Source organism: Acanthochromis polyacanthus, chromosome 10 (assembly GCF_021347895.1).
Source record: "Acanthochromis polyacanthus isolate Apoly-LR-REF ecotype Palm Island chromosome 10, KAUST_Apoly_ChrSc, whole genome shotgun sequence".
Taxonomy (NCBI): Eukaryota; Metazoa; Chordata; class Actinopteri; family Pomacentridae; genus Acanthochromis; species Acanthochromis polyacanthus.
In genome coordinates, this window is record NC_067122.1 from 16,311,257 (window position 1) to 16,333,360 (window position 22,104).

General features: G+C 39.0%; 1 protein-coding gene across 4 annotated transcripts in view; it reads right to left on the bottom strand.

Moving 5' to 3' along the window:
• Positions 1-4,546: 4,546 nt before the first annotated feature.
• Positions 4,547-22,104, bottom strand: part of mbnl3 (muscleblind-like splicing regulator 3) — a 37,919-nt gene continuing 20,361 nt past the window's right edge. For 2 of the 4 annotated variants that reach the window (XM_022196704.2, XM_022196705.2), the window contains exon 7: positions 4,547-11,495. In XM_022196704.2, coding sequence (XP_022052396.1) covers positions 11,353-11,495 — 143 coding nt within the window. In that variant the 3' untranslated portion in view covers positions 4,547-11,352. Of the gene's footprint in view, positions 11,496-13,349; positions 13,445-22,104 lie in introns of all 4 variants that reach the window. The other 2 variants (XM_022196707.2, XM_022196706.2) reach the window with 2 other exon arrangements.

Below are 22,104 nucleotides of genomic sequence, written 5' to 3' on the forward strand. Positions count from 1 at the left end.
ATGATAATCTGGCCACTAACAGTAAAATAAAAATACCTGGACAGCTGTGATGGAGTTCAGAACTCAACTGGATGACAGCTGCTGTGTAACTAATGATTTAACAGCAGCTCTAAGATAAGATAAGATAAGATAAGATAAGATAAGATAAGGCATGAAAGAAGCAGGACAAGAATTACAAAATCAATCAATCAAAGTTTATTTCTATAGTTCTTTACAACAGCCCAAAGGGTGATCAAAATGCTTCACAAAGGAAAACAAGAAATGTACTTAAAAACAATTCAGTAACTTAAAACAGTACAAAGAATCACAGTCGCACTCACACCTACGGGCAAATTTAGGATAATCAATTAACCTCAGCATATTTTGGGATATTATAACATCAGATACAGTAAAGGTCTCATAAAGACAACCAACAAAGCTCTGTCTACTATTATTTTCATTTTTAACCATTGGTAAATTATTGCCTAAAGCATCCATCAGCTAAATGATTAAACATGCACATTTGAACAGTTTTCTACATTTCCAGACATTCTGAAGGAACTGATTCATATTTATATGACCCTTTTCCTTTAGAATTCCCCCACAGATTGTTGATTAAACCCCTACAAACTCCTCTCTGTATATCAAAGTTGCATACATATAAGTATCCCTTTCTGCATTATGGCAGACACCTGGCTTGCCTCGCTGAATGCAAGCAGTTTCTCCGGAGGTCTCATGCACAGTGGTCAAAGTTCTAATTCATTGAACTTGCTGCCATGGAGCAGAGCAAGCAATTGGAAATAATGGCTTTCAGAGCGCAGCTGTGCCGTTGTTGTGCGTTGTGTGAAAGGGTCATTAAAATGGATTAGATGTAACTCTGCATCTCTGCTTCCTCTAGCATGTGCGGATCTACATAATCCCCGCTCATCTCTCCACTCAGTGCTCCTCGTTTACAGGAGCTCGAGCACACCAGCTCACCTACGGCTCTCCTCAAACACTTTAAAACTGCTCTGCACTACATAGTGGAGAGTTGTAATATTCAGCCTTACATGATGGAATCGGAAACTGATTCTATTGGAGAATAATGGTACAGAAAGCCTCACCCTGCAATCAATCAATCAATCAATCAATCAATCAATCAATCAATCAATCTATCTATCTATCTATCTATCTATCTATCTATCTATCTATCTATCTATCTATCTATCTATCTATCTATCTATCTATCTATCTATCTATCTATCTATCTATCTATCTATCTATCTATCTATCTATCTATCTATCCACAAAGAATCATTGGAAACTCATTAGGAGAATAATGGTACGAAGACAAGAATTGATTTGGTTCAGAAGTCAAATCTGTGTTTTTGGATTGTTGTTGGTACACTGTAAAGTTGTTTACTGCTTATTTCGCTCCTGATGCAGCAAATAAAAAACACAATCATGACATTTTCACAAAGGAAAAGGAGGCTACACATGGGTCAGTCCATCCTTCCTGACACGTGAGGCAGATCTGAATGGTTTAATACTGGTGTGGATAGCAAGCTAATACTGTTGTTACTGTTGTCTGCTGATAAATAAAACAATAACAGTGATTTATCTGCAGGTTCATCATCACCAGTTTCTCATGGAGGTCAGACCCCCTCAGCTCAGACTGTAGTTTGCCAGTTTTATTTCAGCACGTCAGAAAGTTGAATAAGTCAGAACTGTAACGTCTGTATTCAAACCAATCGATCAGTTTGAGAGTGAAAACAGGTCATAGGTCTGTATTCACTTTTTCTAACCCGTTTTCTGTGTAGCCTACATACTTTAAGTTCACCAAACTTACAAACAGCTTCTTTGCTGCAACATACTAATTCACATTAATTTTGTTTGTCGCTAAAAAGCTCTACAGGGTGACCCAAAAGTTTGGAAACAAATTAAAAGTCTATAATCCAGATAATATAATGTTATTTCAATAAATCAGTACCACAGATATATTCAGAAGAGTAACAGATTAGTGTAAAACAAACATATTTCGACATGCTCATGTTTGTTTCTTATACAAAGTTGTGAACGTTTCCACCAACTGGTTACACTCGTTACACTGGTATCTTCTGGAATGTATCTTCATTCATGCTTAGGAAGGTTCCTCAAACTGGCCAGTAAATGTTGCCTCATAGTACTTTTGGATGTTTAAAAAAATTAAAACTGTCAGATACTTTGCCATCAAGAGACACTGATGGCCTGCATTTTGAAGTTATGCTCCAGCATACCTGGACCTTATGGTTCTATTAATTTTCTTCCGAGTTATTGCACTCGGCAAATACTATGCTTTTCTTCTTCTTTTCCTTTCGGCTTTTCCCTTCAGAGGTCGCCACAGCGAATCAATTGCCTCCATCTAACCCTGTCTTCTGCATCCTCTTCTCTCACACCAACTACCTTCATGTCCTCTTTAACCACATCCATAAACCTCCTCTTTGGTCTTCCTCTAGGCCTCCTGCCTGGCAGTGGGAAACTCAGCATCCTTCTACCAATATATTCACTCTCTCTCCTCTGGACATGTCCGAACAATCTCAGTCTGGCCTCTCTGACTTTATCTCCAAAGCCTCTAACATGTGCTGTCCCTCTGATGGACTCATTCCTGATCCTATCCATCCTGGTCACTCCCAAAGAGAACCTCAGCATCTTCAGTTCTGCTACCTCCATCTCTGCCTCCTGTCTTTTCCTCAGGGACACTGTCTCCAGACCAAACAACATGGCTGGTCTCACCACAGTTTTGTAAACCTTTCCTTTCATTTTAGCTGAAACTCTTCTATCACACATCACACCTGACACTTTTCTCCAGCCATTCCAGCCTGCCTGTACACGCTTCTTCACCTCTTTTCCACACTCTCCATTGCTCTGGACTGCTGATCCTAAGTACTTAAAATCCTCCACCTTCTTGATCTCTTCTCCCTGTAACCTCACTCTTCCACTTGGGTCCCTCTCATTCACACACAGATACTCCGTCTTGCTGCGGCTAACCTTCATTCCTCTCCTTTCCAGGGCAAACCTCCATGCCTCTAGCTTCTCCTCCACCTGTTCCCTGCTCTCACTACAGATCACAATGTCATCTGCAAACATCATAGTCCATGGAGACTCCTGTCTAACCTCGTCTGTCATCCTGTCCATCACCATAGCAAACAAGAAGGGGCTCAGAGCTGATCCCTGATGTAGTCCCACCTCCACCTTGAACTCCTCTGTCACACCTGCAGCACACCTCACCACTGTCTTACAGTCCTCATACATGTCCTGCACCACTCTAACATACTTCTCTGCTGCTCCAGACTTCCTCATACAAAACCACAGTTCCTCTCTGGGCACCCTGTCATAAGCTTTCTCCAGATCTGCAAAGACACAATGCAGCTCCTTCTGACCTTCTCTGTACTTCTCTATCAACATCCTCAAAGCAAATATTGCATCTGTTGTACTCTTTCTTGGCATGAAACCATATTTCTGCTCACAGATGCTTTTAAGTTATTTTATTATGCTATAACAAAAATGGGTAAAATAAGAGTGAATTCATGCAACCCCAACTCAAATAGACACTGCAGTTAAACTTTGTTTCCAAACTTTTGGGTCACCCTGTATAAGGTTAAATTACAGTCAGAGTCTTTGGTAATTATTACAATAATTACTACACATGCATTTGTTGTTTCAGGGAGAGGCTGCATATATAAAGGACCATGGCTGAGAAGAATAATGATTTTGTTTATTTTCTTTTCTGCACATTGCTACTTGAAATAAGTTATTTTAAAACTACACACAATTACTTTCCTAAAGAACAAACTGATCTGGTTTGATGTGAAAACTTGTTAAGGCTAAAAAACAAAGTTAGACACTTAATTTTGCAGCAGACCCTGTAACATGTCTGTTGGTTTACTTTTTATACGATTGAATAGAATCCTTTTGATTGTCATGCACACACAATGTACAGCTTGATTAAAGACAACTCCTGTGGTGCAAAGTACAAATAAGACCAAATAAATTAAAGTATAAATATAATTAATTGCATCGACTTATATTGAGCTCAAATTTTTGTTTGTTCACTTAAAGGTAAATTGAAGTTGTAGGAGGTTAATGAGTTATTCAAAACTACTGCATGAACAAAAGCATGAAAAAGCCCACACATGCTGAATAATTAGAGCAAGGCAATGTTTTAAAATGTGTTCCTAATTTCAGTAATTAAATATGTTAAACTTAAAAATGTTTTTTAAAAATGGTTGGAGCAGCTAAACATTTATGTTTATGTTAATAATCATGAAGTAATTAAAAATGAGTTTGATTGAAGAGGAAGAGCTGATAATCCTTGTAACTAAATCTAGTTTGTTGGTTGAACATAAATTCATCAGAAGGCATCATAACTCAAACAGACTGCTAATTTTATTTGTGTGGCACATCAATGACATCCACTGTAACTTCAATCAATGTAAATATGAATTCATATCAGGGTCAACAAGAAAAAACTCTCAATTCAGGAGAAAAATTAAGGTCTACACAAAAAAGTAAAAACATCTAATGAACAACAAAACACACAACAAGAGTGTCACAATGATGTGGTTTATTTAAGGTCAAACAGAAATCGCAGAACTCATCATAGGCACAGTAACTTACTCTTAATAGCTATACACTGCAAAGTAAATTGGCATGTAGCACAGCAGCACATACAAGCACCACAAGCAGAAAACAGAGTGAAACAAAAGGTGACTAAGAAACAGCAGTCACGTTCAAGTCTGTCCTAGAGTGTCCGAGAGAGTTTTCATATGGCTTAGTCCTGAACAGTCTTTGGCCCTCATCGTCTTCCACGGGTTGCCATTCAGTCTGTGATTGTACCCAATTTAAAAAAAAACAAACAATTTAAAGACTCACCGACAAAAGGATTTTAAATAAAGGGATAAGTTTTACACACACTCCGTACATGTGCTGTTTTTAGTCAATCAAATGTAGAACATAAAAGTACATTTTGCACAATAAAGGCACAACTACAGCTGAAAATAATGCTAACAACACATCAATTTTGAATCACAATCTTATCTACTGGTTTGGCGACTGGACACCCACATGTACTTCTCTGTGCGCAGTGATGACGGGAGCTGGTGAGTCATAGTGAAGGAGCTTTGGTGAGTTTTGGGTACACGTCGTTCACAGACCCGTCTCTGCACACGGACGCTTTGAAGTTAATATTCAACAGTCAGAGGGCTGTGAACCGATTCACCAGGATGACTCAGTCAATCCACCGCTAGGACAAGTGCCATGGCAACAAAATCGCTGGCTTTAAGAGCAATTGAAAAGCATCACATGTCCAAATCTGCAGGAACAGAGTTGCGTAAGGATGCTGCTGCTGCTGCTGCTGCTGCAAGAGTAACATTGGAAAACCAGGTTGTTTGACTAAAATCCTGAGGAGAATTCAGATTTATTGTTGTTTTGGATAATGACAACAAGGGAGCAAGTAATTAGAACAAATAAAAAATCACAAAATGACAGAAACGAAAGTGAATTTAAAACCCTGTGAACACATCCATGTTCCTCTGTGGTCTGATTTCGTATCTGCTCCTGTTGTTTTCAGCCTGCAGGTGGAGCTTCTCTGTGCTTTATTCTGGTGCTTTACTGGAGAGAGGAAAGTGTCTGCTGCTGCTGCTGTGGATTCATGCTGAGCTTTTACACACAAAGTTGGAACTCTTTCTTCTAATCCATCTCTCCTCTTTGATCTCAGGGTCCCACGTTACTGAACTAAAGCTGATCCAGTAACTGAACTGAAAAAAAGCTTTTTAAAGCAAATCATTCGTAGTTAACAGCTGGGCGGCACCATGCTTGGCAGGGAACAGGGCTCTAGCAAACAAACAAACAAACAAAAGGACAGATCCCCCAAAGCAATCATCTCACACTGTAATAAAACAATAGACATATCATTAACAATACATTGATTTGAATTTTTAATCAGCTCTTTTCTCTGTATTTATTCAAAATAAATTTTGAGTATTTCTGACATAGTTATGTACATAAGTGCAAACAAGGTGAACGTCACACATTCATATACACCTCCGCAAGGATCGACATCACCCAGCACAGCTGGGCAGGAAGAGACTTCTGGACCGCCTTCTGAGCCAAAACTGAAACACAACTCACCAACGAAGGCTCTGAGCCGGGCTGTCCGGTCTGCAGACGAGTTTGACTTTACAGAAAAAGATCTTTCAGTCAGTCCAAAAGCCTCTTTACCTCCCTGACAGAAAGGTGTTTGCTTTAAAAGCCAAAGTCCATTCTTATTTCTCAAAAACACCATGTACAAGAAAAAAACAGAACGAAACAAAACAGAAAAACGACAATTAAGGTCAAATAAACAAAACAAAATAAACACCTGACCTCCCCTAAGGACCTTTGGATATTACAAGGATTTAAGTTTTCCATATAAAATATTTAATCACGCTGCAATAACAAGACAAACTAATTAGACATTCCCTTTTTGAATAAGTTAGTGTTGTATGTTATTTTAATTAATGTGAAAAATTCACTATCAGGATAATAGAAAGGTAGCCATGTTGTCATTTTGTTGCCATAGCAACAGCAACTATTACCATTAACAATGACTCCATCATTGTGTACAAACGATTTTCATATCATATTGTTTTTCTTGTCGGTCTACACAAACTATTAACTATATATATAAATGAGTTTTTTTAATTATTTCCATGCCGTGTTTTTTTTTTAATGTCAGATAAAAAAGCTTAACTTACAATTAATACATGTCATTTTCATACACAGCTATCACATCTTTATACAGTGATCGAGAAGTAAGGCCTTTTGTTTATTTGTATTCTCAGGACTGAATTAACTGCAACGCTGAAGGATCTGACTGGAGGATCAGAGCCTTCAGAGGACCACAGTTAGGATTCAGGACCGTGTGGGAAAATACAGCGAGGCCTAAAGGAAATCAAGTACGAGAGAATGAGGGAGGGAGAGAGGTAAGAACTATTTTTTTTTCTCCTGCCACACCGCCGATCCTCACTCTGGAGCATCATTAAATACACTGAAGTGTACTGAAAAATTCAAATGCCCTCAAGAGGCACATTTTATAAATCAAGTATTCTGTTTTTCCAGCTGGACAGCAGTCAGTGAAGGCATACTGATGATGGGGGTGGAGTGGGGGTTCTCTTGGCTGGACAAAGCTAGTTTTCAGTAGATTAAACACAAACTCATTTGTCTGGACATTCTGATGATCAATTTCACGGATTAGGAGAAATGGAGCTGCTGGGAGAGAAGCGGCATGCAGGAGACTACATACTGTTAGCAGATAGAAGGTAAGAATCAGATACTGCAGCATTTTCACTTCTATACCATTTGTTGTTGAGGGTTAGATGATCAGATCATCACTCTCATGCCTGTACAGAAAATATGAAGCTTTAACCTGGAAAAAAATGAGCTCAGCTTAACACAGAGATTGGTGGCTGAGCTGACTGTATTTGTAGAAGTAGAAGAACTGTAGAAGGAGGATCAAAACATGAGTGAGGCAAAAGCAGAGACTGACTGTAGTTTTTATTTTGTGCTATTTAATATAAATACAAAAGTATGTGAACTGTAGATTTGACTGTACTGTTAACATACTGTTGTGTCGTGTATATATATATGTACATAAAAGCTTGAATATAAATTTATATACAAGCTTTTCGCACATAAACAGTGTGAAATAAAAGCTACTTTTGTGTTACCGATGCATTTAGATCTTTATAACATTTACATGTTGTGATGAAAAACTGTCAGGAGGTAATAAATGCAATAATTCTAGTTAATCACTAACTAATCTCAATTAAAGAATAAATAAACAAAACAAACTATATATGTATTTACACTACCAGTCAAAGGTTTGGACACACCTTCTCATTCCATGTTTTTTATTTATTTGTATTATTTTCTACACTTTAGATTAATACTGAAGGTGAACATTTTTTACAACATAATTCCATATGTATTCTTTTACAGTTTTGATGTCTTCAGTATTGATCTACAATGTATAAAATAACTGAATAAAAACCATAAATCAAACTTTTGACTGAGTGTATATTGTGCAGCCATTTTCTTATGGAAAGCAGCACAACACAATACGAAATTTAAAAACAACTCTCACACACTCCACCTGTCACATGTATATTTTAATTTCTAATTGTGCTGGTAGTCTAATTATCTTTCTTTTGTCATCTGTATTCCTAGTTGAGTTGATTTTTTTTTATAAATACAATTTTTGCAGAGCACTGTATATCATTATATCAAGGCTTTTTAAAAAAATGTTGTATGTATATTTTTAGTTAAAAATTGACCAACAACCTCCTCACTAATTACCCAATTCTTGTCCTCTTTGTATATTTTTGTACAGACACTGAGTCAGGATAGCGACAGTTTGTGGTTTTAGCTGGATTTTCTTCTTGTAATTCTTACTTCATGAACAATTTCTTGTCTCTGGTTGCGGTGCTGCTGCCTGATAACTTCACTGTGAAGAAGCCCAGAACAGAAACAGTTAACGTAAGTAAGACACACTAAAGCTACAAACTGTCGCTCTACACAACTGTTTGCACAGCGACCGAACAAACAAGATGCAGCATGCTGATTAGTGAGTCTTAGAGGAGCTGTTTGGTTTTTCTTTGTCACTTTTATACAGTTCCAGGACTGCTTTAGCTTCATATTCAACCACACACACAAGAGAGCCGCATCGATCTTCTCATCTGAAAGAAAGCAAAGAGGTGCTGCTTCTTTAACAGTTAAGGTGGAACACTAATTGAGGTGTCCAGATGGAGGGGGAAAAGCATCGACTTGCCCAAAGCCAGGGTTAATCAGGGCTTCTAACTCGCCCCAGTGATCAGCTGGTAGCGCTGACGGTGGGAAACCAGTGAGGGATTACATACCGCTGGACGTCCGTCTACACTCCACAGAGTAAACAGAAACAGGACTGCAGCGCCGTTCAGTCCACATCATGTGAAACAAAGAGATAAAAGTAGCACACTGACTTTCTCAATTTCTGCCCGATGATTCTAGGTTTTGTTTTTAGTGCATCTCAGCCACTTCGGGTGCGTTCGAGGGCAGGGGTACAAAAACCGACTGGCAAGAAAACAGTACTGTAATGTACCTGAATGGTGTACAATTGTACTGCAAGGAGTACAATTTTTCTCTACCTTTTCTGAGAGTGAAAGATATTTCTAAAAGTAGTCACACCACCCATTGACATTAAATATAAATCTATATAACAATACACATACTTAATATGTCTTAACACAGTATCAGCATGGTACCTATGTGACCTCAGAAATAGTCTATATATAGTGAATCATTACATTTCAGCATGCCTGTCTTTTAGAAGGGCATGTGTAGAGTTTTTGCATTAGATACATTCACAACACGTTAACATTATTTAAAATGAATAATGTTCAGTGGGAAATGCCGTAATATCTGCAGCATTTACAACTAACCAAATATGTGATTCAGTGTCTCTGTCGACACACTTACGTATGCACACAACTCACTGATTTATTTCTTTACATTAACAACAAGACAGCACAGCTGTCTCAGAGAAGAAACTAGCACAGATGTGATCTTCTGTTAGAATATTGTACCAAATAACACATCTATCTCGAGCACTGGTCTGTTCTTACAGTGTATTGACAGTGGTGGTTTGAGGAGACTTGAAAAGAGGCACATTTGAATTTGGATAGAAGTGATTTCAGCCCAGTTTCCAAAGCTGTTGAGTTCAATTTTTCTCACCTACAAAGCAATTCCTTAGAGACACTTAAAAACCTAAAATCCATCTTCTTTTTTTCTATTTTTTTTTTTTTAACCTTCAGACATCAAACAGGTGATTTATTCCCACATTCCCAAACTTTACCACCACTCCATTCTGGTTACAACAACTGTGGCTTCAATATTTAGAGTCTCGCGACTTTTGACAAAAAGGACACATCAGTAGAAAAGACGAGACATTTTAAAGTCGGACAGGACATTTTCAAGTTCTAAGCTTTCTCCCTGAAGAGCCAAAAATCATAAAGATCTTGTGCCACTAATTCAATCCCAAAGCCTCATGAAAGGAGATAATTACACAAACAAACTGCCTTTTAAACAATGCATCGCTGCGTTTGAGAGCGAGACATTTGTGTGGAATCGTTTTTTAGGTATTGCATTAATCGGGGCGACTCCTAGCATAGAGCACAGACTTTAGGCACAACATCCAGAAACAAATCCAGCTTCCATTTTGTGCAATAACTGACATCAGGTGTAAAAGTTTAAACAGTGCCAATTATAAAAGTCTGCATACTTAGAGCTGACTGAGGATTATTATTTAGTTGTTATGATTTCAGGTAATGTTGCTTGGATACAGAATCATGACAAACAGATCTTTGCTTTTAGTCAATTCCAAACTAAAAAATAATAACTAATGAGACATCATGACTCAGGAAACATCAGTTTTAATCCATAATTTGAGCTGTCTGTAGTATTACTGGTAGAGTTAAACAGAGTCAGGCCTCCTTAAGACCACATCTGCTTTAAGGCAGTTTGTTTCTTCAATCATTGTCAAGAAATTAAAAGCCACATCCTAAAACATCTGTCTACTCAGCTCATTCAGTAGAAGTGATTGTATCTCAATTGAATGTGATTCAAATCAAGCTCTACATTAGTGAAACTATGTCAATTTTAAAGAGCATTTGTGTAACCGATATTGCCTCTGATTGTGATTCAGAACATCTTAAACAGCTTTGAACTGTTTTGAAACTAAGTCTCCTCTGCAGCCGAGCAGAAAAATTAAAGGCACAAACAAATGAACTCCTTACTGACATTTCATCAGGCGAGATGAGGACAAACTGAATGGTTTACATGGTTCAACACAAATGTTACATCTGCTGTCATCTCAGAACGTAAACATGACATGATATGAAACACTCTTTCATCTTGACAGCGTGTCATGGTTGTAGACCAGCGGCAAGGTCCGACTGAATTTCCAGAATTATCTTTTCAGAGTTTGTGACTTTGGAACAGTCAAATGTGTTGGGTCGCCTCATGAGATGGCTCCAACCCATAAAGGGCATTTTAGTCTTGAATGTGTGTGTGTTTTGTGTTTATATGTGTGTGCACATGTCTGCTGTACTTTAAGGTGTGGGCATGTATGGCTGTAAGAAGGAGGGAGCTCTATTGCTCAGCCTGATCGAGTCAGTATGCATCAGGATGGCTGCTTTAAAGCAACAGTACCACGTCCAGGCTTGTATTGCATGAACCGTCGCAGCATTCTACTTTCTTTACATTGCAGGAGGAGTTTCACATTGCCACTCAGTCAGTGTGCACTGTAGGTGAGGCACATGTTTGCTGCAGATCGCAGGGACTTTAACTGGGGTTTCGGGAAAGGCTTACTGAGTTTAGCGCCACCGGAGCTGCCACCAGCAGTTTGGGGACGGGGCAGAAATGGGTTTCCATGGGAACGCACTGGAGCTCCACCGGGTCAGAAGTCAGAAGCTCAGAGGTGTCTACTGGAAGAGAGAGAGAGTAGAGAGAGAGGAGAAATGAATCCCACTGAGACAAATATCTGCTCATAACCTTCACAGGGAGATTAATCTATTTGTTAGTGTGTAGTTCACATATTGAGTAATATTTTCAGCCTAATCAGGACATGACAAAGGTTTTTTTCATGGATAGAAAAAGATTAAGTATTGTCTTCATTGTTAGACTGAAGCTGCCAGCAACTAATGTTTTGTGCTGTTTTTGCACCAAACTTGATTAAAGCTGTCAAATTGTGAGCTGTTATTTTTATTCTGGCTGGAAAATATTCAAATCTTAATCAGATATTTTGGGCTGACATTGGAATAGAAGTTACGTGATCTTCACAGTAAAGATATGGGGACCTGTGTTTCCCCCCACGGCTCTCAGGTTATTAATAGTAACTGAGTATATCATAAAGTAATGTGCGCTTGTCCAGTGTTGAGTTGGCATAATGACCAAAATTAGCCACAGCAAATATTTAAATGAAAGAAAATGTCTTTGTTACTCTTCAAAAACCAGAATCGATGGAAAGAAAGGAGCACAAACTAAAACAAACTGTGTTCTGCAGCTTTAGAAGAGGCTTTGTGAAGTAATTTCCTCAATACTAGAAGTCAATACTGGCAAACGTTTACATGAAGCAAACCCAGGTAGTTGGTGGCATAAAAAACCCTCAAACATCTTTAACTAGTGAGCTCAGTTCAGCTAAATTAATGTTCTTCTTGTTACACTGAGCTACACTGTAAAGCTGTGCATTCTTCACTTGAGTCTAAATGTGTAAAATTACATTTTAGTCACTGGTTTTGCACATAAAAGTTCAGACTGTTTGACCAAAACAAAGTTGCAAAGCATCTCTTTTGGATTAATCCATCAAGCTCAGGAACTGATGATGAAACAAACTCAAAATCTGTAACTGAAGTCTGGGAAAATTTGCATCAGCTAAAAGGGTTTATCTCTTTATCCCTTGTGTCGTCCTGCAGGTCAAATTGATCCATTTTAAAGTTTGAAAATGTGGAAAAAAATATATATTTTCACAGTGAAACTTCTGATGTCCACATTTTCAACATTTTTGGCAAATCTTTGAACATTTTTTGGTGGAAAGAAAGTTAAAAAAAAAAAAAAAAAAAAAAAATCAACCAAAATCCAGGATTTTGGTTGATTGGATTTTTATATGAATGCTCTTAAAGAAAATATTAGAAATTTTACTGATATATATATGTAATCACTTTAGATATTTTTAGGATTTTTTTTGGAAGATTTTTACTCATTTTTTGAAAATATTTAGAAGAATTTTCTTGCCAAATTTATTTTATTTTTTTTAAATAAAAACTTTCAAGGGAAACTTTTAAGGAATTATTGGAATTTTCTTCCTGACGGTTTTGCAAATTTTCAGAAATTTGGGGAATTTAATTGCTGAATTTTTGGACTTTTTTCAGAGCAGTAAACAGTATTTTTTGGTGCCCGTAAATGAGGACAACAGGAGGGTTAAATAGAGCTACAGAGTTTAAGAGCTGAACATATCTGCAGTGTATATGACGACAAATAAAATAGAGAAATATGTGTTAATCACAGCAGAGTGGACGGATCACATACTGTGTCCAATGATCAACAGAGCCACAATATAGACTGAGACACCAAAATAAGATGAAAACAGTCACTGATTTTAAGATTCCTCTCAAAAGTTACTTGTTTTCATTTGCTCACATGACAACAGACTGAAAAGTGCAGACAGATGAAATGAGAAAATACAGGCAGGAGTTTTTATTAAACCCGATGGAAAAAAAAAGAAAAAGACTGAAGAGGACTACAGAGCTAAAATAAAAGAGAACTGAAATGAAAGAGCAAACCTGATTCGAGGCGGCAGATTCAGCGAAAGGAACATTGGTGACTGGGGTCGAGGCCGACGAAACAGTGGAGGTGGTGGCACCGTGCATCATGGGAACTTTTATTCAGGCGAGTCAGACGAACAACAGAGGACGAGGATGTGGGCGGGCAGGAGGGGGGAACAGGAATGATATGGTTACCATGGCAAAATGTGTAGAATAATCAAAAAGTCATGGCACAAGTCAAGTGAAATTGCCAGGATGAATTTGAACAAGTATCAGGACACATGCAAACGAAATCAGAGATAAAGAAAATTACAGATTTAATCAGCCAACCAGCTACAAAAAAAAAAAAAAAAGCATCGTTCACCAACAAATGGTAGTTAAACAAACAAGGCAATACACAGTCATACAATCTGATCAGACTGGAGTATCTGATAATTGTATTCAATGGACAGAGCATGTGTATGGAGGGAGCAAATGATCCATAAAAAAACAACATTTTCAGTCAAGTCACAGCTTTGAAATTTTTCAGAAACAGTCCAAAAACACAGGACTATTCTGTACAGTATCGACTGAAATCTGCAGATAAAATCTAACATTTTCACTGATAAGTTTGTGTCTCAGTGACGACCTGACGTTGGTTTTGCATTCATCTCATGCATGTTCTGTGCTGAAGGTGCTTTAAATAAATTAACCCTCTGGCGTCACATTTTTACCTACAATATGAAGTTCTTCCTGTTGACAGAAACAGATTTTGTGGATATTTTCTGAAGCAATACAAACATATAATATCATAAATCATTAAAAAGGAGTTTAATTTCTCTGATTATGCGTTGTAGGTGCCCACGATATGTTAACTCTACATACTACAGACGTTGTTCTGCTTCTTTTTGATTCCACTCTCCTATGTGCTCTGTGTAAACATGAGCAGCAGTTCAGCCAAACATTCTGAATTATTGTCACAGGACTGTTAGCTGCACTATTTGCTCTATGGCTACTCTGAGGGGTGCAGAATTGTTTGTTTTAACAGAGTCTGATAAATGAAAATGGTTTGCTTTTGGAACTTTTTAAAAATAAGACACAAAGTGATTTAGGTGAAATATTGTACTTTTACACAGTAAATGGTGTATTTTTGTTGATTTTTTTATACATATAATAGGCTTCTCAAGCCTGCCAGTGGATTTTGGGTTCAGGAGATTAATTGAAAAATAAAATATTTGTGCTTTTTGTTAGCATCTTTAATGGCTAACCAAAAAAAATGTTGTGGGACAAATTACAGGTTCAGTCTAGTCATAGATAACGTTTGTCTATAAATAGATGTTTTATGAGTCTGTGTGGACTTTTGTCACATTCAAGAGAAAATACATTCATCCCAAAATTCAAATTTGTGCTATTGGTGAGTCGTCCAGTGCCTACTTGTGACCTTCTTACCTGTACATGTCAAATTTACCAGGGATCACTGCTTCATCAATAAGAACATCACATCACACAGACATACAAATACCACGCAGAACACAATCGATCTCAGATGAATGGTTGGAACAAACAGTCACACAGTATCACAGTTACAATCACATGGCAGCGAAAAAATAGCACACAGAGGAGCTGACAGAACAGTTAAAGTGTGCAAATATACTGAACATAAAATAGTCCTAGGATGATAATTACCAATGGTTTAAGATCTTTGTTTTTATCTTGACGATGTAAAATCTGCAGTATTCTGCCATGACTTTGTGGTGTTTTGACATGATTAATAACAATCTCTCTGAATTCAATATGTCATAAATCTAAATATGATTATAGTTGTTCCTAAAACTCAGCTTACAGGTGCACTAAATGCACATTCAACAGCACGAAGTATTGTGACTCTCCCATGGTTCACCCCCACAGGTGTTTTCACTTCTGCTGTCTAGTGAGATCTGTTCTCATGACTGTGTGGGTGGAAAAGCTGCCATTAACGGACGCCTCGCTCACACTTCTGGTAGCGTTTGTGCACCTGCTCAGGAGGAACATCATATACCACTAGTAGTCTAACTGGCGACATTAAAAAACCTGCAGACACTTTAACAGGACAGTTTGGTGCCTTCAGTCATCCCAAATTCCATATTCCTGATGCTACGGCCTCCCATACCACACACTGTACAGGGTTATTCAAAAAGAAGGAAGCAATTTCTTTACACAATATGTTCATAAATAAAAGCAAGAGAAAACTCCAGCCAAGTCACAAGTACTCTAGTTTTATTTGATGTTTAAGGTCATCCAATGACACCGAATAACAACAGCGATCAACTCAGTGGATTGTGATATGCTGATATGCGTCTGGGAGGAATTCTCTTATCGCACTGATGTTGTCAGTGCTGCAGTCGGTGGCCACATTGAACACTTGTAAGACAGGAAATAAAAGTTGATTGTGAGTAGAATACTTGTGACTTGGCTGGAGTTTTCTATTGCTTTTCCTTATAAAAATACAGCATAATGAAATCGGTTCATTCTTTTTGAGTAATTACACTGCAGCTGTGTGGTTTTAAACTCCTGTAATACAAAGTACACTGCTGCGTAGGAACACAGAAGATCTACGGTCAAGAGGAAATAAAAGGGGCTGTCTGACTGCAAGGTACAGCGGTGAGACTATTCTAAATATAGTGTACACATCGACCTCTTTTCAAGTGGCTAAAATACATTTCCTGCTGTCCCCATTCACAGCAGCACATATCTGAGCCTCCCTGTCAGCAGGACTCACTGCTTCTTCAACCCTCATCTACTCTCACTGACTATAAACTCATGCAACCACCCTTCACAGAAACCAAACTGTCCCTTTAAAGACTTTCTGGATCAAGTGCGTTTACCAGGTAGAAACCTCTGATGCTTCAATTTAAACTATTTTATTATAGTCTATCTCTTCTGAGGCCTCCAACAGTATAAAAGTATCCGCATGAAATCAGAAGTGTACTGAATTAAATACAAAACAGAAGCAGAAAGATGAGCACCAATCACAGCAGGTACAAATATTCTACTTTCTATCCAGCAGCGTAACGCATTCAGGTAACTTATTTCACTGTAATCTACAACAGTGAAATAAGTTCAGTGAGTTTTCTTCCTGCTTTTATTGAGTAAAATTATTTGCAAAACGTGGCACATTCCTACCTTAAACAGCATGTGGTTGTGGTAAATGTTGTATGGATGGAGAATGCTGAGTCACACACAAACAGGAACACGACAACACAACTTCAGGTTCCTTTTCTGATTATCATTTACAAAACTTACAATGGAAACCCATCTCCGTGTGCTGTCATGCAGGTTAACATAACACCTGAACAACTATAGCAACACTAATATGGCGTCAAATTTGGGTCAAAAGTCGCGCGCGGGCAACACTCTCGCGCGCGCGAAACACGTACCCCGCGCGAGCGGAAAAAAAGTCTCCACGGGCGCAAAAAACACTCTGCGCGCGCGTGGCAATGTCTCCGCGCGCGAGGAGCCTCTTACGCGCGTGGAGACATTGCTACTCGTCCGTGTATGTAATGGTGCCATAACTATCCGTGGAGCTCTGATTTACGCGCGCGGGGAGAAGACTTTTGACCCTTTGTGGGCGGATACCAGTGCTCGCTACAATCTCCCTATGATTGGCTGTCTGCGACAGCAAGAACTCACCCCCCACGTGGGCACAGTCGGCTGGAGCCCCTTTGATGTTGCTGCCGCTGTTCTGCAGGTCCGCCGAATACACACAGAACCGAGCCCGGATCTCCAACTACCGGTGGGTGAGTGTCTCCACGTATTTCTGGCTCTAAACGGGAGGTCTCAGTGCTCCATTGCGGGGCTATCAGCCTTTACTACAGCGATTAGACGTTAGTTAGCTCCATAGGCGTCAGTTTGGGGGGGGGGCGGTGGGGATGTGTCGCCCCCCACTTTTTGTCAGGGGTCATTTTGTCTCCAACACATTCAAATTCTTCACATGTAAGCCGTTGTAAACCCAGTTATTTTCAGCAGTATAGAAAATTCCGACGCTCCTGAACGCACCATCAGCACTCGGCCGAGAGTTGCACAGACATGCAGCACACCTTCGTGAGGTTAAAAAAAACCGTGCAGATGCAAAATTTGCGCCCGTGCCAAGTGGAAGCTCCAACCAGAGGCGTGCAGAGGCAAAATTTCGGCCCGGGAGAATTAGTATTATAGCGGCCCACAGACCCCCTCACCCGTATGTACCGGTAGCTCAACCGCCTTTGATGCGGTGGTTGTGAGTTCGAACCCAGCTTGTGACATTTTGCCGTTGTTCTTCGACATTTTCTCAAAGTGCTGTGGTCTCCATCCCCCCCACTTTTAAAAACAAACTGACGCCCTTGGTTAGCTCCATTGCTAACGGCAGTTGAGTCATTCCACGAAACCGGTGCCTTTTCAACTTTGAAAATGTAAAATTTAAACTATATTTAATTTTTATTTTTTAGTAGCCAGGAATCACAGAAGGTCTAAAATGACAGGAAACTATATTGTGCCATCTCAGGCTGTGTTATTTAATATTTGTTAATTATGTCAAATCCTGTTACTGTGGAAAGGTAACAGGGTTGACAGTAACAGTGTTGACCATTTTAAACTAATTTGCTTGTAGCTAGCTAAAATAAATGCTAGTTAAAGTGCAAGCTATGTACTTTGAAAGACAATTACTTGTAGATATTGATTATATTTTGAAAAATAGAAAACTGATTATGTTTATATGTTAAAAACTGGTAACAGGATTGACGTTGTATGCTTGTCCCCCCTGGTTAAACCTTGAAAAAACTTCAAAATACCAAATCAAAGATGAGAGAAACTTACTTGTCAATGAGCTGTTAGCATCCTGGTTCCGAGATGATGCAACCTCCTTTAAATCCTGTCAAATCTGGAATGTACCATTATTTTTATAAGGTTTTTTAGTTAGGGTAACAGGGTTGACACGAAATCAGGGGACGCCGATAAATTGGTAATTTATAATGGTTAATATATATTATTATTACCAAAAACACTGTTTTACAATAAGATCATACTTTAAACTACATGTAAATGTAAAAATTTTAACATTTTGCCTACATTTTACAAATGAAAAGTCCTGTACACATACAACAATAACAGTGAGGGACAGGCCAAAAACCTCACCCTCTTCAGCATGAAAGTAATTTGAATTAATTAAAATAACATTCACTGACTTTAATTTCATGTTATATTAAGGAGAGAAGACAGGGTAATGTTATATTTTTAAATGAAATATTAATTTGTTGTTATCATAATTGTATGACTGATTATTTCTTGGGGACGCAAAAGGCACCGATTTCATGGAATGACCCAGTTACCCAGGTGGACTGACCGGCTTCTGGGCCGATTCTGGTCAGTCCACCTGGGTAACTGCTGTTAGCAATGGAGCTAACTTCGCTGTACTAAAGGCTGACAGCCCCGCAATGGAGCACTGAGACCTCCCGTTTAGAGCCAGAAATACGTGGAGACACTCACCCACCGGCAGTTGGAGATCCGGGCTCGGTTCTGTGTGTGTCAGGCGGAGCTGCAGAACAGCGGCAGCAGCATCAAAGGGGCTCCAGCCGACTGTGTCATTTCCTCTCTTGTATATAGTGGCATCCCACGTGGGGGGGTGAGTTCTTGCTGTCGCAGACAGCCAATCATAGGGCGGTTGTGGCGAGCACTGGTATCCGCCCACAAAGTGTCAAAAGTCTTCTCCCCGCGCGCGTAGATCAGAGCTCCAGGAGGACAGTTTCATGAGACACTGGACGCACGGAGCTTGGTCTGCACACGCGAAGACATTCCCACACGAGCGCGACTTTTGACCCAAATTTGACGCCAAACACTAACTGCCTCAAACATTATCTCATTTCTAGATGCTAAAGGAGGCTACAACATGTGGGGTCTGTGCAGGGATGACCTGTAGGGAGAACCTTCACCTCTAAGTTGGACCACTGACAGCTGCTCCAATTCCTCCTTTACCAACGGGCCTCTGCTGGGTTTTAATGAAGCCTTACAGCAGAAACATCCACCCCTAACCCTGTTCCTGCTTCCCTGAGCTTTCTACACTACAGCCATGATCACACAGAGGTGAAATAAATGTATGAAATTCTCACTCGAAGCATGAATAGTTAAATAAATGCAAGTATTGAGACAGAACTTTATTATTCCTGAGAAATTCCTGACAAAACAAGAAAAGGCAATTCCTTTAGAAATTGCAAGTGTGATTGATGGAAACTGTTGCAGCTTGTACAGTTTAGTGCATGTACTAGAGCGACCTGGCATCAAACCTGTGACCTGTGGCTCAGTTGGTAGAACACAACCTGCTTTACCAACCGATCCACAGCCAACCAAACAGAATAAACAGACACTTTGCATAACTAGTTTCTTTCAGACACAGGATGGTGTAAAAGTCGACTAGCAGAAACCTGGAGCCCATTTATTCCTCTAAAGCAGGGGTGTCAACCATGTGGTCCGCGGCCCAAAACCAGCCCTCCAGAGGATCCAATCCAACGCAAAAAGACGACATTGTAAAAGACATTAACTGCAAATCGTAAATTTGTCAAGCTGTAAATTTAAATAATAGACAATGACAATTTATTTTGATCATAAAGTAAAATACTAGATTGCTAATTGTTCTTTTGCCATTTTGTGTCTCATTTTTGTGATGTTTTGTCTTCTTTTATCTTTTGTCTGACCTTTGTTGTTTGTTTCCTTTTTATCTCGCTTGTGTCTTTTTGTCATTTTGAGTTTTGCTTTATTCATCATTTTGTGCATCATTTTGTCATTTTGTTTCACGCTTTTGTCATTTTTTTAAATCTTGTTTTTGTCATTTCTCCATTGTGTTGTCATTTTGTAATTTGCTCTACAGTTTAAGGGCTATTAGAAAATACAATGTCCATTAAGAAAAACTTATTGTTTAGAGCTCAAATTAATGATGCTCATCTGTAACTAATGTAATTCAGGTTGTGCTAAGTCGTTAACAGAAGGTGAAGCTTAGTTTAGTTGAGTCTTCCCTCTGAGTCGATATGAGCCTCCAAGCAACAGAGCTGGATTTTTCTAGACCTATGCATGCAGAACACCAACAATAAATTCTCTTCATTACTTAGAATTATGAATTATCCCTCCCATGGAGACACTATGGATGAGGATGTAAAGCTAAACAACACTGTGTACTTCTTTTTTCAAACACAGAAGTTAACAAGCTGTCGTTGAATAATTTCTTACATAGTGGACGTCCTCAGATTGAGTTCTGAGCTTCATCACAGCTGTCAGGATATTTTTATTTTACTGTTGGTAGTTGGATCACCATGTGGGAACAACCATTAACAAGCAAGGCTGTCAGTTATAAGGTGCTATTAGTCTTTTGTTTGGCTATTACATACTGTACATCACCAAAAACCGCATGCATGACAAACGCCCCTCACTGTGGTGGGTATGTCTGAATGAAGCCAACACAAATATTAATATATAAATGACATCTGAATGACAGAATGTTGTGGTTTATGCAGACTGATGAAATATTACATATCCTATGTTTAAAACGGTTTAAATAAATTCTTCTCCTCCCTCATTATGTTACTAAAGTACCTGGATCAACCCAAACACTGCTACCTATACTCAGTAACAACAAATCATTACACAAGACCACCTCCTCCACCTCCTCCAGACTGTGCCAAAAACTCACCCTGATCAACTCATCTTCTAACAGTAGTAGCTAGTAGTCGTAGTTTCATTTGATTGTGATGTTTTTATTACTGTTTTACTATTGTTACTAGGTCTATAACTGAGTTACAGCAAAGAGGAACTTCTTAGTGGCAAAAAATAAAGTTTCTGTAGTTAACTATGAATCAATATTCTGATTTCATTCAGCAGCTGAAAATAATTCAGCAACCCGAGCCGTCCCTTTGATTCCTGGGCGGCCAGACTTTCCTCTTTCCTCCCCTTTCCTTTCTGTCTCTACTGTGCTCTCTAAAATGAAGCCAAAGAGCCAGACAAACAAAAAGCACAAATTCTAACTGTCGACGCTTCCTTGGATGCAGATGAGAAAGTGCAACATCTCTAGTTTGAATTTGGCCAGACCTGCTCATTTCATTTCACTCCCCACCTTTCTGTCACTCCATTTTCTGCCAACCCTCTCCCAGGGGAATAGTATTTCAAGCAAACATTAGAAAATATTCTAAAAAAACAGTGCAGAGTTCCTTCAAGGTAGTTATGCTGTTTACGTATGAATTAAAACTAACGTTTGCCTTGAAAAACACACTGAAATTCCTGTAAAGGCATTGAACAGATTTGTTACTTGGCTAAACAAGTGAACCAGTGTGGTCATTTTGTCCTCAAATCCGACCAATCCATAATCCAGTAACCGTCCACTAACGCAGACAGGTTATGTCGCATTTTGTTGGATGAGAAGAGATGAGAAGGACGGCAAGAGAAGGACAAAAAACAAGGACACAGGAGTTCAAGTAAAGAAGAAGGTGTGATTGGAACCAGCAGGTCAAAGCATGTCCACAGGTTCAGGTTAGCGCAGCGACACAAGCAACACGGAGGCAGCGACCGCACAAATACACACTGCTGCTGATGTGGAGACGAAACATCAAAGCTCTGATTATTACTACTATATCACAAAGAATGAAGAAATTAAGAAAAAAGGGCACACCAAATGTGTATGGACAGATAGAGTCTCCTCTGAGCACAGAGCAAATATATCGTGTGGGTGTTTTGGCTGCAGGACTCTGATTTATCAATAACTCATGTCTGACCGCCCTCAGGCCTTTCCCTAACCATGGTTTCT